The following is a 27,427-nucleotide window of genomic DNA, read 5'->3' on the forward strand; positions in this document are numbered from 1 at the left end:
GATATTTAAAATTATCTTTAAAGGCTCTTATCATCCAAGACTCTTCATGTTTGTACAAAAATTTAAACATACAAAACCTATAATAAAACCAAAATAAAATAAAATATTAACCAATACTGATTAAAAGTAGGTTTCTTTCTTTCTGAGAGATCTAGAAGGTAGTATTGGCTCATTGGTCCCAAGGGTGCTTTCCTGTGGCATGCCACAGGGGTTCCAGTATATAACCTCTACTGTTTGACATCCATATGAGGCTTATAGGAAGGTTAGTGAATAGATGTGGGCTATGATGACATAGTTCTGTCTCCATCGTAACTGACCTAGCTGATAAAGTTGCCTGACTGCACCAATGTCTAAATGGTTCAATGGCTTCAAGAAATGGTAGCTTGACTGAACCTCAACCGAGAGAAGACTGAGATGATACTTCTAAGTTGAAGGAACAACATTGGAGGAAATAGCAAAAACAACGAGAGTTCTGTGGCACTTTAAAGACTAACAGAACTCTCATTGTTTTTGCTGTATACAGACTAACACGGCTAACCCTCTGGAACTATTGGAGGAAATGACAGACTTGATTAACTCATTGACAGGAATTCAGACACCACTTGTGAGCAGAAACTGCTTGAAAAAAACACAAACTGTAAATAACTTCATAAAAATATAATGTTTGCAAATGATTCACAAAAAGGGCTAAAATCTAATGAAATGTATTCATAATGCTGAGTGGAGTGGAACAATTAACTTCTACGTCTTACATACGAAACTCCTGTTAATACATTCCAGAATGACATTTGTTTTTTTTGTCATAGCGTATTCAATTTGTGATCCACTATAACCCCCAGATCCTTTTCTTTAGTATTGCTGCCTAGCGAGTTATTCCTCATTTTGTATTTGTGCATTTGATTTTTTAAAAACTGTCATTTCATCTTAAATTAATCCCTTTTTCTTTCCCTGCAAGTCAGCACATTTTACTACACAGAGGTCATAGCTGGCAATACTTGGACGAAGGTGCCAAGTTTTGGAGCATACTTCTGCTTCTGTCAGATGTGGCTTTGCTGAATATAATTGGTCTCTGTTTTGGCATGATAGGTCATCACGTGCTTTGAAGGGTTGGTCAGTTTCTGCCTTGGCCTCTTAAAATGAAGTTTAGTTTGATTAGCCTTTCATCTGGATGAATTTTTGATCCATTTTACATTTAAGAATAAGGTCCTGTCAGAAGTGGCCTACCTATCTGCCATGGACTCTATACAAAAGATACAAGAAGCTTGCTTCAATCTGTGAAAATGGAAGAGTATTCATCATTCAAATACAGCAAGTAAATCAATTCATACTAACAAGTGGCAGCATTCAGTATCACGTTTGTTTATATAGAGCCCACAATAAATTAGAGAATAAAAGCAAAGGTTTTTGGAAAGTGGAAATAAATATCAGATGAGCTAATTGTAGTAATGGCTAATGCTGTATTATCTCTGATCACTGCAATTTTTCTGATAAACACAGATCCCTGTTTTATGTATGCCTATTTTAAAAAATATGAACACTTAAAAAAAAAAAAATCTGAGCAACCCAAAACTATTTTAAACTGATACACTGAGCATTGCTATATAGGAAAACAATACTGTCTCTATTCTCAGAAGCAGGGTCTCTGAAAAAGAGTTGGTGGATAATCAGCTGAACACGAGCTTCTAGTGCGGCACTGAGGCCAAAAGAGTGAATGTGATTCTTGGATGCATAAATAGGGTGGTTATATTACCTCTGTATTTGGCACTAGTGTGACTGCCCCTGGAATGCTGTCTCCAGTTCTGGCATCCACAGTTCAGGAAGGATGTTGATAAACTGGAGAGGGTTCAGGGAAGAGTCACAAGAATGATTCAAGGATTAGAAAACATGTCTCTCACAGAGAGGGAGAGAGAGAGGGATATATACACATGTGTGCGCCAGGAGATCAATCTCTTCTACTTAACAATGGGAAGGTTAAGAGGTGACGATCACAGTTTATAAGTATCTACATGGAGAACAAATATTTGATAATGGGCTCTTCAATCTAGCAGAAAAAAGTATAACTACAAGATCCAATGTCTAGAAATTGAAGCTAGAGAAATTCAGACTCAAAATAAGGCATACATTTTTAACAGTAAGAGTAATTAACCATTGGAACAATTTGCCAAGCCTCATAGTGGAATCTCCATCACTGACAATTTTTAAATCAAGATTGGATGTTTGTCTAAGAGATAGGCTGTAGTTCAAACAGGAATTATTTTGGGTAAGTTCTCTGGCCTGTGTTATACAGGAAGTCAAAACTAGATGATCACAATGGTTCTTTCTGGTCTTAAAATATGACACTATGAACTGTAGGGAGCTCCTGAATGGCTGCTCCTGCTCCAAAACTTCAGCAGCTGGGCTCTCTCATATATCCATACCCCTTGCTGCTGCCAAAACGAGCCCAAAACGTTTGCCTGTCATGCCATAGCAGGAGATTTATTTCCTGTTTTGGGTCCAGCAGCAGCTGGGAAACATAAATAACTCCCTCATTTCTCCAGAAATAGTGGTAGCTTGCATAGTCTAAATGACATGCATGTTGGATGATCATGGAGGGTTAGGAATAGAACAATACTATGGCAAATCTAATGGTATGAAATATATTGAAATCTATTTCAATACTTGGAAGTTTGTAAAGCTATTAAACCCTTTAGGTAGAATAATTTTTTCTTACATATTAAGGAAATCTGTTACTAATTTCACAAAAATCAATCCTGAGATGTGCTGAGAACCAACAAAATCCTATGGGTTTCAATAGGAATGAGGGAAACAGTAGCTCACAGTGTCAGGCCCCATCTCAATGATGCAGAAGGAAAGGCTGATAAATAGAAATAGATGTGGAGGCGCACACACACTCACACACTTCTCTCAGGAAATGTTTTCTATTTAAGAGCTGTACTGTCTGTGCTTCAGTATAGTGTGTCACTAACCCTAATAAGAGAAAATGGACTTGGACTCTCAGTATACGTATATGGCCTAGTATAATATTGTGGTTGGTGATCTTTGACCTTAAACCTACAAAGTGCTGGGCGCCTTTGTCACTCACTGAAATTAATGAGGACTTTCAGCACTGTAAAGGATTGGCCTCCTAATGAATATTTATTGGGGGAACAGAGAGTTCAGGGAAAAATCACTATTCTGATGTACAGTAACTCATACTGTGCCTAAGTATATTCAAGATAAGGAACTTTCTCCATTTCTCATCTGTCACCCCTCCCTATCTTGTATTACACTGAAAGCTTTCAGTGTATGATTAAAAAAAAATCCAATGTCTCTTTCTGTGAATATTTTGATGGAAGTGAATCAGAAAGTTGGGCATCATGGACTTAAGTGACACTAAAAGTCTACTTCCATAAGTTCAAAGTGTACACCCCACTGAAATTTCAGAAACATATGGTAAGCATACTGCACATGTGTGTTTTATGACAGATAATGGAAGCGGATGTTTGACATTGCCTGTCAGATTATCGATTAGCTCTTATGTAAGCAGGACGTACAGTTAGTTCCCTCTACCTATTAAAGGTCAGAACATAGACAACATTCATTGCCAAAAGAGAAACCAAACTCCTAGAAACACAGCTCTTTCCTACATTTAACCTGAGCTCTTTACATTTGTAGATATCCATTGTTTTAAAAATTTATATAGAATTCTGCAGTTGCAGATTTAAAAAGGTTAAAGTTCAGTAATGTTAAGAACTGTAACACTATTTATAGGGGTGCAGGTAAGAGAAATTCTCTTAGTATTACTGTTAGTACTTTTTGGAGTTATGCTATTCTTCAGTAGTGAGTGGGTAATTAAAGTCAATGCATAGCTGCACTATTCACAGAAACCGAAGTAGTATTTTGGATTATAGTTGAAAGTTTAAAATACTAACGTCTGCTCTTAGATTTTCTTTAAAGTCAGTTTTTGGAGAAATGGGAAACAACCCATCAGTCTTTTCATTTGACTAGTCCACCCTGCAACAACTCATTATGTTAAAATGAGAGATGCTCACTTTAATATTAATTATTTAGAGTTGTATGAGAAAATGTGAAAGAAACTATTGAGAGATCTGTGAAAATAATGTATGGTTTAGGCATCTTGTTGAAAGGGATTAAAAACAAAGGATTGATTTTAAAAGAGTATGCTAAAATAAGTTCTCAATATGTAGTATCAGATTCATCTGTCCACATCTGGCATTGCTACAGAATGGAGAGACTAAAACGAATCAGGATTAAGGCCATTTCTGAGATAAAATGGAATAGTTTCGGAAGAGCTCTTATCTTTTCAAGGTTAGCATTTCTGAACTAAAACTATTGTCATGAGTTGTACCTCTACAGTGCCCCATGGAGTGAGAATGGACACCTCTCTCATCACAGACCATCCTTCTTTGGCTGTAGACGTTGCTGTAGAGCCCATTTAGCAAGTCGAGTGTGGTCATCTGGCCTTAAGTCTTAGAGACGTGGCAGCTTCCATTCTAGGCATAATGCACTCCAAAAAATGGTAAGGGCAACCCAAATAACATTGTACCCACAAAACAGTCTGGGCTTACTCAGCAGTTCCCCATAAGGTAAGAGGTCAGTAGTCTCTGTAGAAGGGATCTGATCCCCTCAGCCCCATGAGTCCCAAGGACCCAGGCGGAGTGCCCTGGGTTCTAAACAAAAAGGGGAAAACAAAGTAAAGTCCCTCTACTTCTTCAGAGGATCCAAGTGGCAGAGGCTCTTCAGTTGTTCTTTTGGTAAACAGCCCCTGCTCTGTGGGGCTTTGGAGCTCAGCTCTCTAGCTCTACTCATCTCTAAGTACCACTCTGTGCTGTGCTTGGATCTTCCTTTTTGAGGAGCTGCCCCTCTCCAGGTCTGACAGACCTCATAGGTGCACCGGAATGGAGCTGATTGTGCCCAGAGGAGCTCTTTAATCCCTTTCTGATAGGGGAGGGAACCTGTTCCACTATACTACATTGTCCTACATAAGCATGTTGAAATCATATTTAGATTTTATATATATCAGTCCATGTCATCAAATTATCCCAACAGAATAATGGGAACCTACAAGAAAGAAGGTGCCTAAAGTTATCTGGTGATTCATTAGATAACAGATTTCTTTGTATAGCTAACAGACTTTAGAGCAGTGTTTCTTAACCTGGGGTTTTAGAGGGGTCGCAAGTGCAGAGCTGGTATTGGGGGTGGCAAGAAAGGCAATTGCCTGGAGCCACAGGGGTGCCATGAAATTAAGTTACATGCCTCAGCCCCATGGGGGTGGGACTCAGGCTTCAGGGGTACAGTAGTTTGGAAAGGTTAAGAACCACTGCTTTAGAGCTTTCGAGACTCAATGACCTAAATGGATAACCCGCTCTTAAGTCATTTTTTCCATCTCATGATAAAATATCCCAACATATTCAGCAACCTTGTTCCAATAAATATTTTTCTGATAAAATGTATTAACATACCTTCATAGCAAAATATGGACCCCATTAAGTAAGTATGAATTTTCAGACACTTATGTGAACATGTATTACATATCACAAATTACCCCTTTTGACAGTGACATTCCAACACAGATTTTCATAATGATCTAATGTCACCGATAAAGTCAGCTAACATAAATTAACTCTGATCAGTTGCACGTCTACTGCAAGGTGTGCCATTGATCAATGTTACATTTCCTGAAACACAACTCTGAAGAATCATAATTTTAGTTCAAGAAACTCTATAAAATGACCTGTAACAAACAATCGTTTTCTTGATAGTTCTGTTAGCTGACTATTATCAGTTAAGTATTCCTTGTAAAACATAACCTAGTACTTGTACAATGGCTGTATGTTGATTAGTAACCAGTGTAACAGAATTCTACATACTTAATCAAGTACTGCAGCATACTTTGTGTTTCTAGTTTTGTTTAAAATTATCATTAACGTGGAAAGGAGAGAAGAGGAAAGGCAAAAACAAAACATTTGTGTTAATCAGTAAAAGGTATTTAAATGAAAGGAATTTGTATTGTAAACAGATCAAGTGATCTGATTAGTATTCAAATTGTTTTCCATTTCATTTGAACCCCCTCAAGTTTTGGATCATTACTATTGTTATTGAACATTTATATGGCAGTAGCATGAGAGACCAATTGGGTCAGAACCCCAACTACATTAAGATTGTACCAACATATAGTCAGAGACCCTGCTTCAAAGAGCTTGCAGTCTAAAAAGGCAAAACAACAGATAGATGAGACAAACAAGCAGACCAGGGTAGAACATTAGTTTTGTATGTAACATTATCTGTTTATCATGGTCATTATTTCCATGTAATAAAAATGATTTAGCATTTTCCCCATAAAAAAATCATGTTTTTGTCCTCATGGTTGGTCCACTATTGAACAAAAATTCCATAAATATTTACAAATTTGACTCCTGTCCAGTGCAGTGGAATATAGGACCTGGGTTACATACTGCTTTAGACCACATAATATCAAAGTGTTTCATGTTTTATCAAAACAGGACATACTAGCCAAAATACTAGTCCTATTTGCCATGTGTACACTGCTGTGTTTATTGGCTTTTAAACTATTAATTTTAGTTTGAATTAAAACATTGTATAGCATACATTTTAAATTAAACAAAAATATGATTTTAGTGTTTTCTGCTCAAGAAAAAGCCACCATTTCCTCCACTTTTTGCCACACCAAATAAATCTTAGATCAAACTATGTACAAAGTACATGGATTGCCACATATAGAACAAGCTTCAAGGACATGGATTTGTTTCAAACAGTATCATACAAGAGGTCTGAGAATGACATCTTTGTAATAGTTAAGAATCCTTCAGATATTTGTATCATACAAATAAGGGCCCTAGTCCCATGTGCTAGGTGCTGTAGAAACATATGACAAGAAGACTTGTATTAATATATCTTCTGAGGAAAACATTAATTTAAATGAAAATTTTTCACAAATCAATGCTGAAAGTTTGTTAAACCTAACATTGCTACCATCAGTAATAATAAGGCTTCCATAATAAAAGGAAAATTCATTCAGTGAATTTAGTGGCTCATTAGTAATGTAGATCCAATATACAATTAAAAGGGAGGAAACAGAGAATTTATTACTTTATCTCTAAAATCTGATAGCTCAGAGGGTGAGATAGGTCAATAGTATGAAAGTATTATTAGTGCTATAAGACAGATATTCATGATCAGTAAACCAGGATTTATAATTAAGTGAGAGTTTAAGTGGACACTAACTATATCTTAGGAAAGTTAGCACAAGATACACCAGAAATGGTTCAAACAAACATCCAACTGCAAAAGCGTCTTAGCCATTGTTTATGGAATAACAGAGTAAGTAGAGAAACCATCAGAGACAAAAATCAATTGATACTGAGGTAGAAATTCTGCATCTGTGTGTGACGAGACATCCTATTAAAAAAGTCACTCCCACAACTAGTGAGGGTGCAAACTTCCTTAGTGAAAGGAGTTCTACCTACTTACAGTGAATATGGCCCATACACTGTGACCAGATTTCTCCTGCCTTTAAGCAACTTTATGGATTCCGATTTTCACAGTCTATCCTTTCTGATGCTAGTATGTGTTTGTCTAATCTGAGGTCTTTTCAACTGAGAAAAATTGATTGATATCAATTGCTTCTGCACAATATTAAAATGAAGTAGTCACTTAATTAACAAAGAAAGACTTGTTAAAAGTTTTAAACCATAAATACTCTTAAAAATCCAGGTATGCCCACATCTGCTGGAGGGAATCTCAGTTATCACCAATTTGTGAAGCCAGGTGGTCAGAAATTTTATTCTGCTGCTTTTCAGTTATAACAGGTGGTCATATTATGGAATTTACAAACTACCTTTCCATCTCCACTACAAAAAACAGGGATTAAGACTAATGAGTCAGGAGCTGATTTCAATTTCTGGGCATTTGGTATATTTGTAGTACACTACTGTTGTGCATGACCTGGAAACCATTGACAGCAGACTGCATGGTTTGGCTATGAATTACAATCTAAAATCTGTTAAAGAAACATCATCACTTTTCATTCTTTTAAATCAGAGTTTATTTTGTTAAAAAATTAAAAAGTTAAGATTAGCATTTTACCAGCAGCTTTAGGTTTAAACCAAAAATCTACAATCCCTACATAACACAAATCACTCCATGTGGAAAGGCGAAGGGCAAAGCCTGCAGGCTGGTGGTGGGGGAGGGGGAGAAATCACTTACACATATCCTTATTTTAGTGTGTGTTAGTAGTCCCTCTGATTTCAATGGGATTAACTCCCAGGTGTAAAGTTAAATCCTGTGGAATTTAAATGAAGTTCTGGAGGACAGGAGGAGATGGGGAGATACAGAAGTTAGAGTCAGAATAACTGAATTTAAGGACAGAAGGGACGGTCTGATCTCTTGTATATCATAGACCACCACCACTCAGCACTTGCACACAAATTCCAGGAACCAAAATTAGATCAAAATATTATAGGCCACAGGATACTAAATTATTCTGTGCCATAGGCATATATATATGATATATCTGATATTTATCTTTTGGGCAGTGTATACATATTTTTATACAACGAATAGCATCAAATACCTGACCAAATTACCAAAGACCTCCAATCAGAGATGCAACAAAAGTAGAACTGATGAGGCAGGTCACTGAATCTTGGCCTGCACACATAACCCCTATAGTTGCTTACATACTTGTCCACTTTGCTAGCAAGAAGGCAGTTTGCAGGAGTCATTGGACTGGTAATATCATCAAGGAAAGAAATGGATGTGAAACATTTTTATTGAAAACTTGATTTTTAGATGCAATGAGAAGTTGCACCTCCCACTGACTTCTATTGGAGTTGTGGTTGCTCACTAATTCTGAAAATTGGACCTCTGAAAATTGGACCCTCTGCAAGTGAGAAAGGTGGGAAAGCACAAAAACCGCTAAGTAGATACAATTTCTGACCACTGACTATGACAGACTGGAGTAGTGTTCCAAAACAAACAAGACACAAAGGGAGTAATACTTTGAAAAGGAGCTCTTAGCCCATCATCAGGAAGTTCTGGCAGCATGTGAAAGTGTTAACATGTCAAGTATTTGCACCTCAGGCTGCGAGTTTGGTTATATTGAAGCCAACTGACATTGCAAATATCCATCAGAAGCAACTAATGTCCATATAAATGTCAGACTCCTTTCTATTGCTCCTACATGAGCAAGAAAGATAGCTAGCTAGCTAGTGGTGGGACTTAGCCCCTAAAAGTAAATTTATAGTGAATTTGTCAACTGCATTCACACCCTTTAAAATTATGGACATACTGTCACACAGCTCTATTTACACCATAGAGAGAGGCATGAGTAGTGATGTACTGCTCAATTTGTTTGGTTGGTTAAAAGCCACCTAGCAAACCTTGGAAAATATATACACACACAGCAGCACTCACTCTGTAGACCAGTCGTACACAGGGTGACATACCTCTCTCGACCCATACAGGGACACTATTTAGTGATTAACTAGAAACTGTGCAGTGATGTTATTCTTTGAGTTAACAATAATGGCAATATTCAGTACCTACACAGTGTATGTTACAATTCTCTTTTCAGCTACAAGGGTGTAACTGGGGGGAGAACTTGGACCAATATCTTCAATGTACATTTCTTCCAAGAAATTTTAATATATACATTAATTAAATCTTCATTGTAGGTAGGTGTTATGCTCCTTTTACAGGCATGTATATTGAATACAGATGTTAAGACCAAAACTTCCACACTAGGATTCTTAAGGTTAGCTGCCTAAATCAATATTTAGACACCTAAGTAAGTGGCCTGATTTTTCAGAGGTGCTGAGCACTTGCAGCTCCCACGGAGTTGTGGGTTATCAGCACCTTTGAAAGTCAAGCTATTTAGTTACATGCCCATCTGTATTCATCCTAGCTAGAAAATGCTGACAACAAATTTCCCAAAGTCACAAAAATCAGTGGGCGTGTCAGAGATTAGAATCACTAGGCACTACCATCTCTCTATGAACATTCTTCTGACGTCTTGCTCCCTACCTGATAGAATACTACATGTGTTTAGTAATAGCTTCTGCAACACTCTAGATGTGAAACTTATCCTGCATTGTGAGTTTTCCCAGCAGCACCTAATTGGTGATGTATATTTTATTGCATTAAGCTCCGTTCTAAATACACCTGACACCAGACTGATGCAATTGCTACCATTATCACTCTTTAGGATTACATTCCTTAGACTCAGTTAACATGAAAGCAAGCATGTTGTAGCAGCTTTTAAAACACTTTTCTATACAGAAGACACCTACAATGGCTCTCTTTGACAAAACAATTGTTGCTTTGGACTCAGTTTGGATAAATTAGTATTATACACTTATATGCCTCTTTTCATACACAAATTGTAGAAGAACTAGTCACACCTTCATAATTAATGATGAGTTCTTCTTTAGTACCTAAAGCAGAAATTCAGCCTCATGATTTTCTATGAAAAATGCAATGTATCTTTCCCAAATGTTCTGCACTTACTTTGAAGGTTTTCCTGATATTCTACAAGTAAATCTTTTATGAGTTAGCATTAATTTAAAAACTGGTGCAGGGCATGCAAAATTATTGTAATGAAAGGTCAGCTTAGTACAGCAAGAGCTAGGCCCTAGAGATAACAGCAGGCTTATGAGCAAGAGTTAGGCCTCTCAAAAGCCAAACTTGTAAGGAATTAAAGAAACTGTCTCCGGGTCTAAAAATACCCTTAAAATAAATATAAAAGCCAGATGACCATAGGGTCAGCAGAAAATTAGCAGTTTTAGCAGCAAAATCAGCAACTTTAGTAATAAATAACTGACATTTTATTGCAAAATGGCCCTTAGCTAACTGCCAATAAACTAATAAAAAACAAGTATTAAGGCCCAATCTCCTGCATTTCTCATATTTCTGTGGTGGTAAGTTCCTCTCCAGTGGCACTGATGTTGAATACAGATAAAAAAAAAGCACAATCTGCCCAAAGCAGTCATTTGGATATAATTATTTCAGGTCTAAACAATCAACCATACTTTTCAGTATCAAGTTACTAATTAGCCACAGGCTTTTGTTGGTCTGGATTTTAATTATGGTCTCTCTCTATTCTAAACCTTAATTTTGTATTTAATGGAGGTGAAGAAGGATGGGTGCATAAATGCTAAGGAGAGTCCTGTATCTTAGGAAATATTAATCTTTAGTGAACAGGGCAGGGTCCAGGAAGGTGGGCCAAATTCCTTTGGGTAGTGTCACAGCTCCTGGAGGCCAGTTATAGGCAGCCCTCTTTGTATAGGGGCTACTACTGATCAATCACAGTACCTCTAAGTTGTGCAGGAATGGGGCTGCTTGTAAAAGGGGGCACCAGCTGGAAACAGGCCTTTTCCTGCTATGCTCTCCTTCCCTGGCCATGAAAATACCACCTCTCTCCCCTTTTCTTTTGGGTTATTGCTTGCTGATATCTATTGCCTCATTCCTCTGTTTGTATGTGGTTGCCCATTGTACATCATGGTTATTGTAGGGTGTCATCAGTGCAATCATCTGTTTGCATGGGTACCTTCTCACTCCCACTCTGACCCTTGCATGTTGGGTAAAAGTGCTGGGTAAAGGGCTCTAAAAGCCTTGAATTGGACTGGTGGTGAATTCCTCCTGTGCAGGAAGCAATGTAGCCAGCTGCATGCTGCTTTTAGAGGACCTTCTTGCAAACCCTAGTGAAGGGGTCCAGGTGGGCAGTAGGGGCATGAGGACTGGAGCTGCAGAATTTAGTGCTGCACAGATTCTGGGATGCTCTGCTTCCACAGCCAGCCACAGTTTGGCTGATGTAACTTACCTTCCCCAAGGCTTTCTAAATTATTCTGGGAACCACTCTGGTCCCCAGAGCACTGCAGAATCAGTAGGGTGTAAAGATGGCTTACAGCCACTTTAGCCCTTCCTCTCCTCATAGGCTTCTAGGTCTATGCTCCTCTCTTAGTACAGCATAGCATCTCACCCCAGGATTTAAAAACAGCTACACACTTTTGCACTGTACAGGCACATTTGGACTTTGAAGCAACTGTGCAGGTTTCCTCTTTCACGGGTACAGCCTATTTGCTCAATATGCATGTGTTTCATGGTTCACTGACTTGATGTTTCTTTCTCAGAGTCACAAATTTAGTCACTTGGCATTGGCAGAAGAAGTAAGGTTCCTCTCAGAAGGAAAGAATTATTGGGGGATGGCACAAATCCAAAGTTAAGGGCAATACTTTTTCCTCCACAAATCAGACACTAACTTACCTATCGTGAAAAAGAGGGCTGGATTCAGAAGGAATCCCAAGCTCCGATGGCTAGACGCAGTGATTTCTTCTTTCAGTAGCCAGCTTCGGCTGTAGGCTTTGGAATAACAAGGTCTGTTAGGATCTTGGGTTTAAACAGGATGTTTAAGCCTGGGTCACTTTAGCATGTTCTGGGTTTGAGCATGAGAAGGTATGGGGGAGCAGTTCAACTCTGCTCTTTTTCACATTTCATTTCAGCTAGGACAGAATCCTCTAATGCTTATCTCTGTCCTCACTGGACCCTGCCACTCCCAAAGGAAGGGAAACAGACTGGAACAATGCAAACTACACTGTAAACATATGAGGAGATGTATGCTGGGAAAGTATTTGACAAGATGGAGGCATTATTTCACTAGGCTTACAAAAGTTTTAGATTTAACAAAAGTTTTCCTTAACATTACTTTAAATTCCTGGATTTTGTATTGTTTCCATAATTTGAGTATTCAGTTAGAAGTGCTGCAGGTAGAACATGATCTCTCCTGAATTTCAGTATAGCCTTCTCCCTCCTCCAAATACACACACTGTAAAAACAAAAAGCCAAGTTCTTCTGCACCTGAACTGTCTGCTGAAATTCTGACTCAAAAAGGAATCATGATGTCAGTCTAAAAACTTGTGCCTAAGCTACTCATCATCCTTTTAATGACCACAAAACTGTTTTGTCTGCTTTTCACAGATGTGCAGAAAATAATTAGGAAGATTATATTTTTAATATACCAGCAATAGTTCTGACCATGAACTAAACTTTTTAAACTTAATTAAGGTAAGAATAGCTGTTGTAGCCTGTTAATCACTGGTGCTTGAGCTTCTCTTACTTGTACTCACCTGAATACAGTTAGCACACATTATTTTGGACAAGCCACTACAAATAATGACCATCAATATTTCATTGCAACAGTAAGTGTCCTCCGCATTCATTGCAGCTGTAAGTTTGAACCCTATCTTTGCTACTTCTTTTTAGCTGTATCATTTTTATAGTTAAATATAAATTGACTGGTTTTATGGACTACTGAACACAAGCAGAAACTAAATATCTCACTTGATTCTACCATTGGTTCTCAATGCATTATTTGCCCTCTTTAGCATCTTATTATAGGCCATTGATCAGAATGGTTCTTTTGATTTTGGCCAGTTGTAAAATCGCAAGTCACCATACCCATTATGGAGACAAAACATGAAGCATAGAACCCAGTAGACACAAGGTTTAGCATGGCTGATGGAAGCATAGACACAACTGAAAAAAATTTGGACTTCAGTAGAAATCAAACGTGAATTTTTCAGGGTAAGTCCTGAAGTCAATGGAAATTTTCCCTGAATTGGGGATTAAGGTTTTGGTCCTTTGTCAGCTAAATAAACTTACACTCAATTACAAAATCTGGAAATAAGTTGAATATGAAAACAGTTAAAAGATAAAGTGACTAGTTTTCTGGATAATGAATCAATATGTCCAGTCTTTTGGGAGACTGAGAAATGATCCTTTCTTTGCCTTTCTTCTGCCCTATTTTAAAAAAAAATTAAAGAAAAAAACAACTCTCTCTTAGAAATGTACCACTCTCTCCTCTTTCTAAACATTTTCAATCAGCCCTTCTGGGTACAGCAATTCCTGGCAGTACTGATCCAGGACACAGACAACATAAAATTCCATCTTCCATGTTGCAAAAGTCTTTGAAGGAGACAGAAGGCAGAATTCTTGTGTAGTCTTAAAGCCTTGTCTACACTAGAAAAGTTTTGGTGGCATAGCTATACTGGTACATATACTGACAAACTTCTGAGTGTAGATGCGCCATATATCAGCATAAAAATGTTTTTCCTTATGTCTCCTGGGGAATCGGCGTTAACTATACTGTCAAAAGATCTTTTATGCTGGTGTAAGTGTCTCCATACTATGGCTTACACTGACATAGCAACATTAATTAAAAACAAAATCAAAACAAAACAAAAAATCATACCCAAAAGATATGTTATGCAATTATAAGTTTTAAGTGTAGACAAAAGCCAAACTGATCTTTGCTATGCAGTGCAAATTGTAATGTCATTGACATCTGCTGTAAGTTTTTTAAACCCATCTTTCCCATCTTGTGCAGTTTCTATCATATTATAATAGCCCAGAACCATCATCAATAGGATGTCAGTAGAAATAGCTTGTCTGTGTTTTATCATCATATGATCATAAGAAAAATAACATACAAAAACCTACATACATGGAGATTTAGCAATTGCACAAAATCAAGAACTTTCAGCATAAAAATGGTTAGTCAAATGATATTCAGTTATTGGAGAAGTGGTGATATGTAAGATTCTCAGAGCAGTACAACATTTAGGTACAAGTGGTTGAATAAAGGGCAGAATACCAGCCATTAACCTGAATTTCTTTTGTTTTGTGGCTTTAACTTAATATAACAAGAACAACAACATTTTAATGTATTTTCATTTGGTATGATTTTAAAATAAAAGTACATGGGTCTTTCTTGTACTCAGCTGCTTGGGATTTAATCCATACTAGTGAGAAAGACACAGACACAATCAAGATTCTGGCCATTACTTGTCTAAAACACAATGGTTCTAGGGCAGAATGTTTGATTTCAACAGCCAGCAAATTTAGAAAGGGAGAATAAAAATCATGCAGAAATACTCACAGCTTTGGTTTGGCAAGGACTGGTGGTGGTTCCTTCGTGGGTGAAAGGAGGACAGCTGGAACTGAGGCAGATTTATCACTGTTAGCTTTGCTGTTAATCACTCCATTTGCTCCATGACTGGGATGGATGCCATTGGTTTTCTTCTCAGCAGAGTTGAACTGTAACTGAACGGCTGCTATGTTGGGTCTAAATTCAGTGTTGTTCACCTGTTGGCTCTCTGTATGCATCTTTGGAGGAAGCTCAAGAGAACTAATCTCAAGAATTGAAGGGGGAGGTGGGAAATGTTGGAAATCATCACTGTTGGATTCTCTTGTTGACAGCTCATGGCCAGAACTTTCAGAACTAGCTAAAATAAAAAAAGATAATCCCTGTCCAACAAGTCATTCAAACTACATAACAGATACTTCAACACATATGCACAATGTGCTTTTAGCTCATTAAAGGTGAGATCACTGCACTTTTGTTATATATAGTAGCTACATCAGCTGGATATTCTTTCTGGAGCTCTCACAAATATTCATGCCAAATTTAATAAGCTACTGACTATTCATTTCCCAACTACCCATGATGCAGGTGGAACTAGTTGCCAGTTAAGAATGAATGATTTACAACTATTCAAGGAGAACCACCAGATTGAACTTGTCCGAGATGGAATTTTGTTAGCATTCACTGCACATTTTCAACAACATATATATGAGCATTTGTAGACTCCAAAACTTAACTGCCTGCATTTCTGTTTTAAATTTTACAAAAAACATAAGGATTTTATTTTCACTTTTGTCACCATAACTTCATCTATTTTCTTTTTGATTCTGCTGCCATCTAGCCCCAGAGTCCTGATGTTAAAGAATCTGTCCTAGCTTGGTTACATTATTTTTCCTAAACTTTTTTTGTATAAATAAAAATTATTATTAAGAAATGAACAAATTTAATTTTGGCACTCAATGTGTTTGTTCCATCTGAGGAGGGCAACACACTTTGTAATGTAGTTTCATCCATCAGGTAGGTAGATATTTTCCCCACTTTATGGATGAGATAAGAAAGATTCACAAATGTGGGCAACTGGCCCAAGATCATACTGGATACCAGTGATAGGACTGGAAATAGAACTGAGGTTTCCTGGCATGTCAATCGTCTGACTTAGTTACAAGAAAAAATTCTCTATGTGAACAACTAAAAGCTGTGCTCTAACAGGGAGCAATAAAGATGGTATAGATTGGATTTATTTCTGTGGGATGCTGGTTTTAGTATTGAGAACTGGTCAATGGTTTAGCGTTCTTAAAAAAACCCACCTATTTCTGGTGTCATTTTAAATGAGCATAAATCACACAATCATAGAAATGATGAGAGGTCATCCAGTACAGCCCCCTGTGCTGAGGCAGGACCAAGTAATCCCTGACAGGTATTTATCTAACCTGTTTTTAAAACCTCCAGTGATGGGGATTCCACCACTTCTCTTGGAATCTTATTCCAGATCTTAACTATTCTTATAGTTAGCAAGTTTTTTGGTTTTGTTTTTAAACATTTCACCTAAATAAAGTACTTCTGACTTGTTTGACTTCTGGCTTTCACACATTTCATTCCAGGGTTCTATTTATTCGATCCCATTTCTACTTGATAATTTCTCCACAATTCCCTCGTGACGTTACTTTTTCATGTTCGTAGTGCTTTATAATCAGACCTTTCATTAACACTTTAGCTGCTTAGATAATATCTTTTTTGTTTATTTTATTCCCCCTTGTTTTTTTAGGCTCAGTAACTACATTAAAACAGTTTTCACATGTCTGTCTGCATTGCTGCAGGAAGATGAAACTCTGATTAAGCTGCATCTGCTTGATAGTACTTGACCCTATCAATTAGCAGCTGGAAACGATTTATACGGGTCTATATGGCTCCTTTTTAAATGTCTTGAGGATAAATGCAATAGTCATCCCATATCTCCCTTAGAAATAGCTTTCAGACTTAGAATGTAATCAGTCAGTACTGGGAGATGTGGGAAGACCCACACATAGGCTAAGCAGGAGATGCAGCAAGAAGTTGCCCAGACAAAATCTCTCTCACAGCAGCTGTTTTCTACAAGGGAAGTAGCCAGATAATTGCATAGGTGTCATATACATTAAATTATCTAAGAACTGCAATGTACAGTTCTCTCCTTTTGACACATACCTGAGCAGACCGTTAGCTGTGCACTGCTTGTCATGGATCCATACTCATTTCTTGCTGTGCATGTGAAGGTTCCTGCATCTTCAGGAAAAGTTTCTGCAATTACTAAAGTACATATCTCCTCTAGAAATGAATAGAGAGGAACAAACCAATGATCAGCTACTTAAGGTGCTGTACATGGTATTGTGCATTTGGATATCTTAATGCATTGTGAGACAGAAGGCTAAGGGTGAAATGCTCTTAAACCAGAGGAGTGTAGGAACACCCATATAATCACTCAAAGATATTGCTTTAAAATGGTTTAACATCCTAAACAGATAGATTTATTGAGCTATGTTTTCAAAAGGGGCTTAAATCTGACCATTTTTCATACCCAAGTTTTTTCACACCCATATTTGTGTACTCAAAAGCTGATTTTTGTCCACAGACTGCCTTTGCACATGCAAATAATCTAGCTATTCAGTTTCCATGTGCAAATACAGCTTGCACACTTTAATACAAGTCAGATCTAAGATTTATGTTGCTGTTATTTGCAGATTACAATATGGATAAAAAAAAGTAAGAAACAGCAAAATTCTTTGAGATAGAACAAACCATTATAAAGTGTATACATTTTTAAAAAATTAAATAAAACATTAAAAAATACAGAAGTCTTTCATTTGAAGAAAGTCAGTTTGTGATGAATATTTAGCTCCTTCTATTGCTCCCTGCTTTTTTCATACACTTGCACATCTCTTATGACCCTTAACAAGAATACCATAGTTAAGATCTGGTCACACTGAAGTCAACAGGAGTTTTGTCATCAATGTCCAGGAGACCAAAATTTGGCCCTGCGCTGCCTAACTTCAACAGGACCCAAGTTGGAAAGCTTGCATCGAAGTCCAAATCTATCTTAAATTTGGGACTGTTCAAGTCTCAGTTTGAGTGTAGCTGCAAGTATTATTTTACTATGGATAAAATCTCCTTATTTTCATCACTTTATTCATTGTAATGGTAATGTTTTTTATTAAATGAGCTATATTTTCAGTCTCTCCCAAGAAATCAGTCTATTTTATCTCCTACTGCAACTGTCTTTGGTAGGGTATAAATGAAAGGCTGAGACACAATATTAATAATTCTACAATAGTTTCTGGAAGCAGATTTAAATAATCCCAATTTTGTATAGTTATCAATAGTTTCAGTTGAAGGTTGCACTAGACAATTGGGGCAGTTCTACACTTAAAATGCTGCAGCACTCCACTGAAGATACCTCTATGCCGATGTGACAGCTTCTCCTGTCAGCACAGTTAATCCCCCTCCATGAGAGGTGGTAGCTATGTTGATGGGAAAAGCTCTCCTGTTGACATAGTGCTGTCTATGATGGGGATTAGGTTGGTATAACTACGTCAACTCAGCACCCGAGTGATGTAGTTATACCAACGTAAGTCTGTAGTGTAGACCTAGCCTTAGAAGCTTCCTTTCATAACTACCATTTTATAACACCTCTCCATTCATACACACAGATCATTTATTACTAAACACATACCACAGTTTAAAAAGACCCTGTTTCAAAGGAAACAATTTTGTGCTCTCACATAAAGCTCTGTATATTCATCTCATTACCAAATACTACAACTGGCAACCAGCAGAGTTAGAAAAAGCAACAGAATATTTGAGACCTCATTGAATTTCACGTGGGAATCATTATGTGGAAAAAGAGTACAGTAAAGCTGGGTCATAACTAATGCCTTCTCTTAGGTTAAATAGTGAAACTTTGGGAGTCATTCTTAAAAGTTGCACTGAAGGGCAGCAAACCAATGTCTCAATTGAAGTTAAATGACTTTTCCTTTTTGAAATAATCATGTACCTAAAGACTTCCTATGTTGGAGACAGGCTGAAAATGAATGACTAATTAAAAACTTGGCATAGAATTTTTTCCCAGACAATAGAACACTTTTTTTGGGAGCACAGAGCAGTTGTTCTGTGTAATTGCAGAAAAGGTGTTTGGTATACTGTAATATGATGGATTTTATTTTACCCAGATGAAGATTAATGACTCATGAAAGGTCTTATCAGGTAAGTAATAAGTAACACAAGCTTAATTTTGAACTACTGAGGTCAGACTTTTCCAAGCCTGGTGTGTTTTAGGAAGTGGACAGTCTTAAGTAACTTTATGCTACATTGTTAACTACACATGAATCCAGGAGGATGTAACAATCCCTTGGAATGGAATTTGATATGGAAACCATGCTACTTAGTTTCCTGTTAAAGAACAGAAGAATTCCAAGTACTGAGTATTTCGGGCTAACAAATGAAAATTGAAAACACCATATTTATCACTCATGTTGTGTTACTGGATACAAAGATAGTAGCCATTAAGCAGAAATATCTTATTTCTGTAAGTGTTTCTATAACAAGACAAGATGTCCTTTAAGATATATTTCAGTTTCTTAGAATTATTAACAGGGGAAGCAATGAGAATTTACTTCTCAATAATGGATTGATTTAGTTTACTTTGTATTCTAGCATGATACTTTTTGTCTATTTAAGTAAAATATCTGCAAATACTACATTGCATTAAAATAAATCTTGTACAAAGTAAACGTAATTACTATATTTTACAAACTGGCTATTTCTGGGCAGGGTGGTTGGACAGGCAAAATAGAATTGTATATTTTTGATGTTCTATTATGACAAAATCATGAGAAAACTGGCTAAAGCTATGTTACAGAAACGTCAAAGTGCATCTAACTAATCAAAAGGTATTTGCAGGTAAGCCAACTCTGTGCCATTGGCTTCATTGGATTTTTTCCCCAAAACCAAGACTGTTTTTATCCCACCCAAAATCCTTGTAAAAGGATTTATTAGCAAATATTTATATAAAGCACTGGAGTAACATATAGGTTAATTGTGTGTAGGAATTAGGCAAATAATTCCTATAATAGGAACTAGATGACTAATTCTGTGTATTTAGTTAAGTTTTAAAAACTGATTTTATGCAATTATTTCTTGCCCTGTTGCTGTGTTAAATAAAATCTGGTAATTTGAAGTAAATAATGTCTGTTCTATTTCCAGCAATCATCAGCTGACAAATAATTTCATCACAGAAATGTGTTCCAGACAGCAGTTCTGAAATGCAGTTCTCAAGGCCTTGAACATATTTAACACTTGACTAAATGAGTACAAAAGCATTCTGTTCACTGAAACATGTAAAATGCTGAGACAAGCAAGCACTTGATTATTTTGTCAGTTGGATAACAAGAAGGGTTATGTTTTACAGGTTGATCTTTTTCATGTATTGCTTGTGAGTCAGAACCGTCATAAGGGAGAACTAAATGTAGCTAAGAAATCCCTGACCCCTATGCTTGCAAATAGTATATTTTCTATTAAATCTTTAGGGAACAAAGCTTTACTCATGTCCATATTGGTATTTCTGTTTTCAGTGTTCTTGTTCTGGAGCATTTTTACTAATTTCTCCCTGTTGCACTGTTTTTCAGTGATGCATGTTAACTTCCCAGAATGTGTGTGTGCATCACATGAAAGGTGACACTCTTCTTTCATCTGCAGCTTTGATTTTTAACTTTGATCTTCAGCTTCCTTCATTGGGATGCACATATAACCCTGGGAAACAAATAGTTTTTGGCCATGATGCACTGTATAGAGTAAAAGCTCTATGTATTTCACATTTCCAAAGCCACAACAGAGTTTCTGCCATACAAGTAATAGTGGGTAAGCACAGTGGACATTTTCCGCACTGTGAAAAAATTGTCAGGTGTAAACCTGGGCCCTATTTTTAGTCTTGGTTCTTTACTCCCTGAGCCACAATGGGTTGAGAAAGCAAGGCACTCACCAGGTCCCCTCTAGTAAATCGGGAATCTGTCTTGGGGATTGGGAGGAACAAGCAAGTGTAAAACAGAAAAAAATTGAGTGTGATGAGAAACCACAATTACAACAAAGATATAGAGGAGTCTCAAATAAAAACAATAGATAATATCAGCTCAGTCTTGTGAAAACTCTTAACATTGGGTAACAAAAATAATGAAAAAGTTAGTTGACGCCTACTCTTTTATTTAGGCAATTCCAATCACCATTGTTGCACATCCCTCCTCTCCTCCCACCTACACAGCAGTTCCAGAGTGATTTCAGCATATATTGTCATGAGCTCTAAAATTAGAGATTAACGTTTTTATCATCTGAAAGATGCAGTGTCAAGATTTCAGAAGACGTGCAGCACTGACTAACTCTGGAAATAGCTCATGAGATAGGAGTAATGAAATATTTGGTCAGAACTTAACTGAGGGGATGTGTAATGGTTAGCAAAACGGTACAATTTAGGGGCCAATACCTTATGAGCACCAGAATGAGAAAACTGCTGCTCATTAGGTGTTGGGGTATAGCATGCAAAAATGCAGGCTCTTTACCAGGTAGGCCAAGGAGTTTTCACCATCCCAAGCATCCTAGGCCAACCCCTAATTCATGAACATTTTAATCAAGACAAAATAAATTTTTTTTGGTGGCAGCATAGAAAAGAGTCACCCCCTGGAATCAACTACCAATGCTCTTGCAATGATCAGTTTTGTGGTGAGGAGAAACTGGCTTATTGCAAGATTTCTCTCTCCTACTTTGCCACTGTCTCAACCTATGCAGAGGATATCTCCATTATGTCAAATGTCCATGGGGATGGAAGAATCTTAAATTTTTTAATTTAACAAAGTATTGTGAAAATATAAAGCTATCCATTTGTCATACACTACATATGTAAGTGTTAGAGCCTATATGCAACATAACTGGTAGGTAAGGATTGACTATTAAAACATACTAATGTGTTATAAATACTTTACAGTAATTGCTGTTATTGTCCAATTATAAAGTCCTTAAGAATATAACGATTTAGTGGGTTCACCTTGGACTGGGAAGCACCAACAAGAAAGCACAGCATGAGCAGACTGACAAAAGACAAGGACAATGACAGAATACAAAATACTGCAGATATACTGGGGTAGCAGAGGACAGCTGACAGAAGAAAAGTGAGGTAGCATTAGTAGGGAGGTGGATTAGAGCAGCAGGAAAAGCACGGCTTTTATTATCTCTAATTATAGTTTCTTATAGTCTAGTAATAGCTTTAGTTTATTTTACATTTACCTCTCATTTCTGAATGTTGAGTTACCCCTCTGAATTTAAATGCTGCTAGCTTCATGTTCTCTTTGCTTTTAAATTAGTGAAGAGCCAGATCCTTAGTGGGTGTAAATTGGCACAACTCCTTCAACTTGGATGAAGCTACATCAGCTGGGGTCTGCCCTATAGCATGTATGCTCATTGATTGAGAATTGGTTGTATTTTCAGTTTCACCAATTATCAGAATGAAAAGACTGAATTTTGGGGCAGTTCTGTTACGTTTGCATTATTTTTTCAGTTTCATCATGAAATTTTCAGTTTCAAACTTCATGCAGCCACATTGGGAATTTTGTACAGGACTATTTCCTGTTCTGCTTGGGTTCCCATAGCAAAATATGAAACCTAGAATGCATGATCCAAGATAAGTGATGTCTATCTTCTCAGAGGTTTTTGGTTAAATTATGCAGCATTGTGCTTTGAAAGATTTTATATGCAGCAATTTTCTGAAAATGTAAGAAAAATAATTTTATATAGTTTTCTTCTTACATGCTTTTAGACAATTGTCTTACAGTAACTCAATACACTTTGTGGTTGCTTCCAGACAGCTGAGTAATGGCCAAAGCATCAACAGCTGGCAAATGACTCTGTAGACTTTTTTTTCATTCCCAAGCAGACTGTTCTTTGAAGGATTCAATCAGCATAAAGTCAAAATGTCAAAGAAAGAAGTACAGAGCAGGTAATTTGACAAACTGTGATGTTGGCCTTAAGTAATCTGACTAGCTATTAATTCACAGAACAGGCTGAAGAGATTTGTGATTTCCGTCTAGACAGAGAGAGGAATGTAAAACACATTAAGCAGATAGAACAAAACAGTGACAAGTAAAACTGTTTCACAATCTCTCAGCTGTGTGAATTTATGGTGATCTCTGCTTCTATTTCATTATTATTGACCTATAAACATCTAGGGCTCACTGAATTTGTATGGTAAGGTTTTTAGTGACAGTTGAGTACTAACTATACAAAAATACATTAGGATACATTCAGCATCTCAGTGGAAAATATTTCAATAAATTGCTGAAACTACATCCACCTCAAATTTACGAGTGCACCACATACTAGGAGTATGTCTACACTGATGGTGGCAAAGTCTCTGCCATCAGATTGACTTATCTTGATCAACTGAGCGGTCATTGTAGACCCGCTCAATCGATCAGGGAGTCAACGTACTAAAACCACCTCCTCAAGTGGCATAGCACTGCGTTGACGGGAACACGTAGCTTGCGTAACTCCCGTCGACTGCCGCCGAATCTTCGGGTAAGTGTAGACCAAGTCTAGCACAGGTTTTCATAGTTTGTCAGCTTTCTTGCATTTTACTCAATTCTTGTGCATGTTCTCACTGTCTGCATTTGGCAGCACTTGAAATGTGTTTGCTTATGAGCCATTTCTTTTACAGATATTGTTTTATCTGGTTTCCTAGCATCTGCACTGCAACACAAAGCAAGAAGATGTATCCACTATCTTTCTGGAGTCAATTCAACTACTCATTGTAAAAAAATGCTGTAAGGCCCCTAATGCCATTCTAAGAGTTATCTCAGCTCTGAAATTCCTCACAAAACAGGTCTAATTAAAGTTCTTCCTGTTTGGACAGATTTTGCTAATTTGAGTCCTATTCCCTATACACAGATAGTGCTTGATCCTGCACTACTGAAATCAGTGGAAGCTTTATCACTGACTTCATTGGGTGCAGAATCAGGCTCATTATGTAGAATAGTTCTGGGACTAGTAGAACCAGAAAAAGCAAGTTCAACAATGGTACATGCACAGAATCTCAAGGGACGCTAATTGGAACTCCATGAATATAGCTGACCAGACACGGAAATGAGGGCATTCTGCACCTTCAAAGTTGTGCATTCCAGAGAGCTAGGGAAGAGACTGTCTCCTGAGTCAGAAATTCCTCCCACTGTTTTCCCACCTTTGTACAGGCAGTAGTTATCAATACTTATTGCCTGTCAGTATTATTTTATTTATTACAATATTATCTTTCCTTCAGTTGTACTCTACTTATATTTTAGCTATTAATAATGCGATCACCATCTAGCTCTTTAGAGCAGTGTTTCTTAACTTGGAGTTTTAGAGGGGTCGCAAGTGCAGAGCTGGTATTGGGGGTGGCAAGAAAGGTAATTGCCTGGAGCCACAGGGGTGCCATGAAACTAAGTTACATGCCTCAGCCCCGTGGGGGTGGGACTCAGGCTTCAGGGGTACAGTAGTTTGGAAAGGTTAAGAACCACTGCTTTAGAGCATTTTACAAAGGAAGTTAGTATCATTATCTCCATTTTACAGATAGTGATACTGAAGAACAGGGAAGGGAAGCGACTTTCTCAAGTTCACCCAGCAACTTAAGGCAGAGCCAGAAGCTGGACCAATTCTCGAGTCCCAGACCAATATCTGTCTTATCCAGTAGACCACAGTCTCCTAAATATAAATTAGTTCATGTAGCACTATTCATCTTCAAAGAGTGGCTAAAATTAGTAAAATATGCAGAGACTTTATCACATCAATGAGAGTTAATTCTGACAGAATAATTTTAACTGGATATGAAAAAAGCAAAATGGAGATTTGTTGGTGAACTGTAGACTTCCTAGAAAATTTCTCTCTCTTAGTTTCACTTGCTTTAGAAACCTTGAGACCTGCTGATGGAGTGAGGGAATAAAAGCTATATTTAGAAAATACAAACCAGGTGACATGGGAGTAGAGAAAAGGGAAGTTACTTACCATGTACAGTAACTGCAGTTCTTCGAGATGTGTTATAGTATGCACATTCCAGTGATGGTGTGGCATGCACCTCATGGGCTAGAAATTGAAGTCTTTTTGGCCAGCAGTACCTGTAGGGTGTGCATTCACTTTTCAGTTCTTGTGTTCTGCTGTGGGGACATATAAGGGCAAGGGCAGCCACCACCATTCGGTTCCTTCTCACTGCAGGATCTCTTATGATAGGGCTCTGAAATAGAGGGAATGCAAGGATGGAATGTGGAACGTGCATACAGACAACACATCTTGAAGAACTCCAGGTTACTGTACATGGTAAGTAGCTTCCTTTTCTTCTTTGAGTGATTGTCAATGTGCACATTCCACTGATGGTGACTGCCAAGCAGTGATCACATTATGGAGGTAGAAGCTTGAAGTAGTTAACAAAACAATGATTTAGCTTTGCCAAATGCAGCATTGGATCTAGAGACTTCTGTTAAAGGCATAACGTCATGAACATGTGGATTGACACCCAAGTAGTAGCCTTTCAAATGTCTAATATTGTTAAGTTTCACAGTGATGCTGCTGACACAGCTTGCACTCTGATGGAGTAGAGTTCTGATCATGGATGGTGAGTCGACCACATCATAGCATGCTTTAATGCAATCAGAAATCCAGTCAGATAGTCTCTGAGATGAAATTACAGATCCTTTCATCCTTTCCACAATAGAGACAAACAGTCCTGGAGATGTTCTGAAAAGTTTCATTGTATTTCAGTACTAGGCCATGGGTCTCCTCACATCCAACCTATGTAATGTTGCCTCTGATTTGGATGTGTGAGATTTTGGAAAGAATACTGGTAGGTGTATTGGCTGATTGAGATGGAAAACTATCACTATTTTGTGAAGAAACTCATTGTGTGTCCTCATTGATACTTTATCCAGGTGGTATACCGCATACAGTGGGTCAGTCATTAGCACTTGAATCTCTTCTCTTCCAGCTGAAATCATCACTACCAAAATGCCATTTTCATTCACAAGTACAGCAGAGAAGAGGAGGCCATTGGCTTGGAGGTGGGCCCATGAGGGCTGCAAGCCCTAAGCTCAAGTCCCACGGGGAATTGGTTCTTTGACAGATGGCAATTCTTTAACTAGGCCTTTCAGAAATCTCATCATTGTCATGGGAGAGAAGATTTTATAGTCCTCTACTGGTAGATGGTGGGTTGATGTTGCCACTGAATGTACCTTGACAGAGCTGAAGGACAAGTACTTCCTTTTGAGTTCAAGTAAGTAGTCAAGAATGTTGTCCATTCTTTTGTACAGCTTATCAGAGCTTCACTGACTGGAAAGGAGCAAACCTGCTCTACTGATAACATCCATCCAGCCTCCATGTGAGGTGCAGGGGTGGTTCATTTTGGTGTAGGATCTGAGTTGCAGAGGTAAGGTCCTTGGTTGAGTTAGGACTGTAAACTGATTCACTAGGTCTGTAAACAAGAAGTGTCTGGGCCATGCTGGAGCTATGAGGATTAGTTTAGCCAAGATTAGTTCCAGTTTGTGGAGCACTTTGGGAGCTAATGAGGTTGAAGGGACTTGCATATTGCACATTTACTGGGAACATGTGATTCTCTCAGACAACAGAGGGACTTTAAGTCTGTCTGTCTCAAGCTGGGATAGCTCCTCCCCATGAAGAGCAGTTTAAACCCAGCAAATCAGATGACACCATACTGAACAGGTGAGTTCTAAAAGCTAAAGATTGTAAGAGGCAACCAAATTATAATATAAAACTAACTATAAAACTATTAGCTAAAACTACAAGGAGGGGCTGGCAGTCTCTTGGATTGTTGGGCTCCATCTCTAAACTATGACCAGACCTGAATGTCAGCAAGTGTTACATGCCTTAAATACCCTTACATACCCTTGCAGTGGAGCACAAGGACCGAGGAGCACATTCATGTCTTATGGATACTGCTGGCCAAAAAGACCTCCATCTCTAGTAGATGAAACACTTGTACACCGTCAGTGGAATGTGTATATGGACAGTGACTTGAAGGAGCACTGCTGATACTATTGATATAGATATTCCAAGTGCTTTTTTCACAACACCAGGTGTGTTAAATCTAGAAACACAGAATTTTAAACTGTCCTTATTTTCAAAGAAAAGTAATTTGTATTTTTTCAAAGGAACTTATCACACTGATCTGCTTTGTTTCATAACATCTAAAAATAATAATTTGAACAGAGACATTTTGCTAGAACAAGATATATTATGGGGGAAGTTTTCAGGAGTACCATAGACATTTAGGAGCACAGGTCCCTCTGTCTTTCAATGGGATTTGGGTTCCTAAATACATCAAGGAGAAATTTTTTATGCAAAATCTTTTTTCACCTCAGAATGAAGTTTTTGATTGGCTAAAACAGTTCTCAAATTCGGGTAGATTTTGGCAAATTTTGGTTAAAAATTTTGGAAATGTCA

General features: G+C 37.7%; 1 protein-coding gene across 11 annotated transcripts in view; it reads right to left on the minus strand.

The window, feature by feature from the left end:
• PALLD (palladin, cytoskeletal associated protein) overlaps window positions 1-27,427 on the minus strand; it is a 290,199-nt gene that overhangs the window by 142,204 nt on the left and 120,568 nt on the right. For 9 of the 11 annotated variants that reach the window (XM_067551761.1, XM_067551759.1, XM_067551760.1 and 6 more), the window contains 2 exons: window positions 17,120-17,239; window positions 14,954-15,299 (listed from right to left, as the gene is read on the minus strand). In XM_067551761.1, the coding sequence (XP_067407862.1) occupies window positions 14,954-15,299; window positions 17,120-17,239 (466 nt within the window). Of the gene's footprint in view, window positions 1-14,953; window positions 15,300-17,119; window positions 17,240-24,982; window positions 27,008-27,427 lie in introns of those variants that run through there. The other 2 variants (XM_067551769.1, XM_067551768.1) reach the window with 2 other exon arrangements.

This window comes from Emydura macquarii, unplaced genomic scaffold, assembly GCF_026122565.2.
Source record: "Emydura macquarii macquarii isolate MOO-44397 ecotype Brisbane River unplaced genomic scaffold, CSIRO-AGI_Emac_v2 contig_1363, whole genome shotgun sequence".
In the NCBI taxonomy this organism is placed as follows: Eukaryota; Metazoa; Chordata; order Testudines; family Chelidae; genus Emydura; species Emydura macquarii.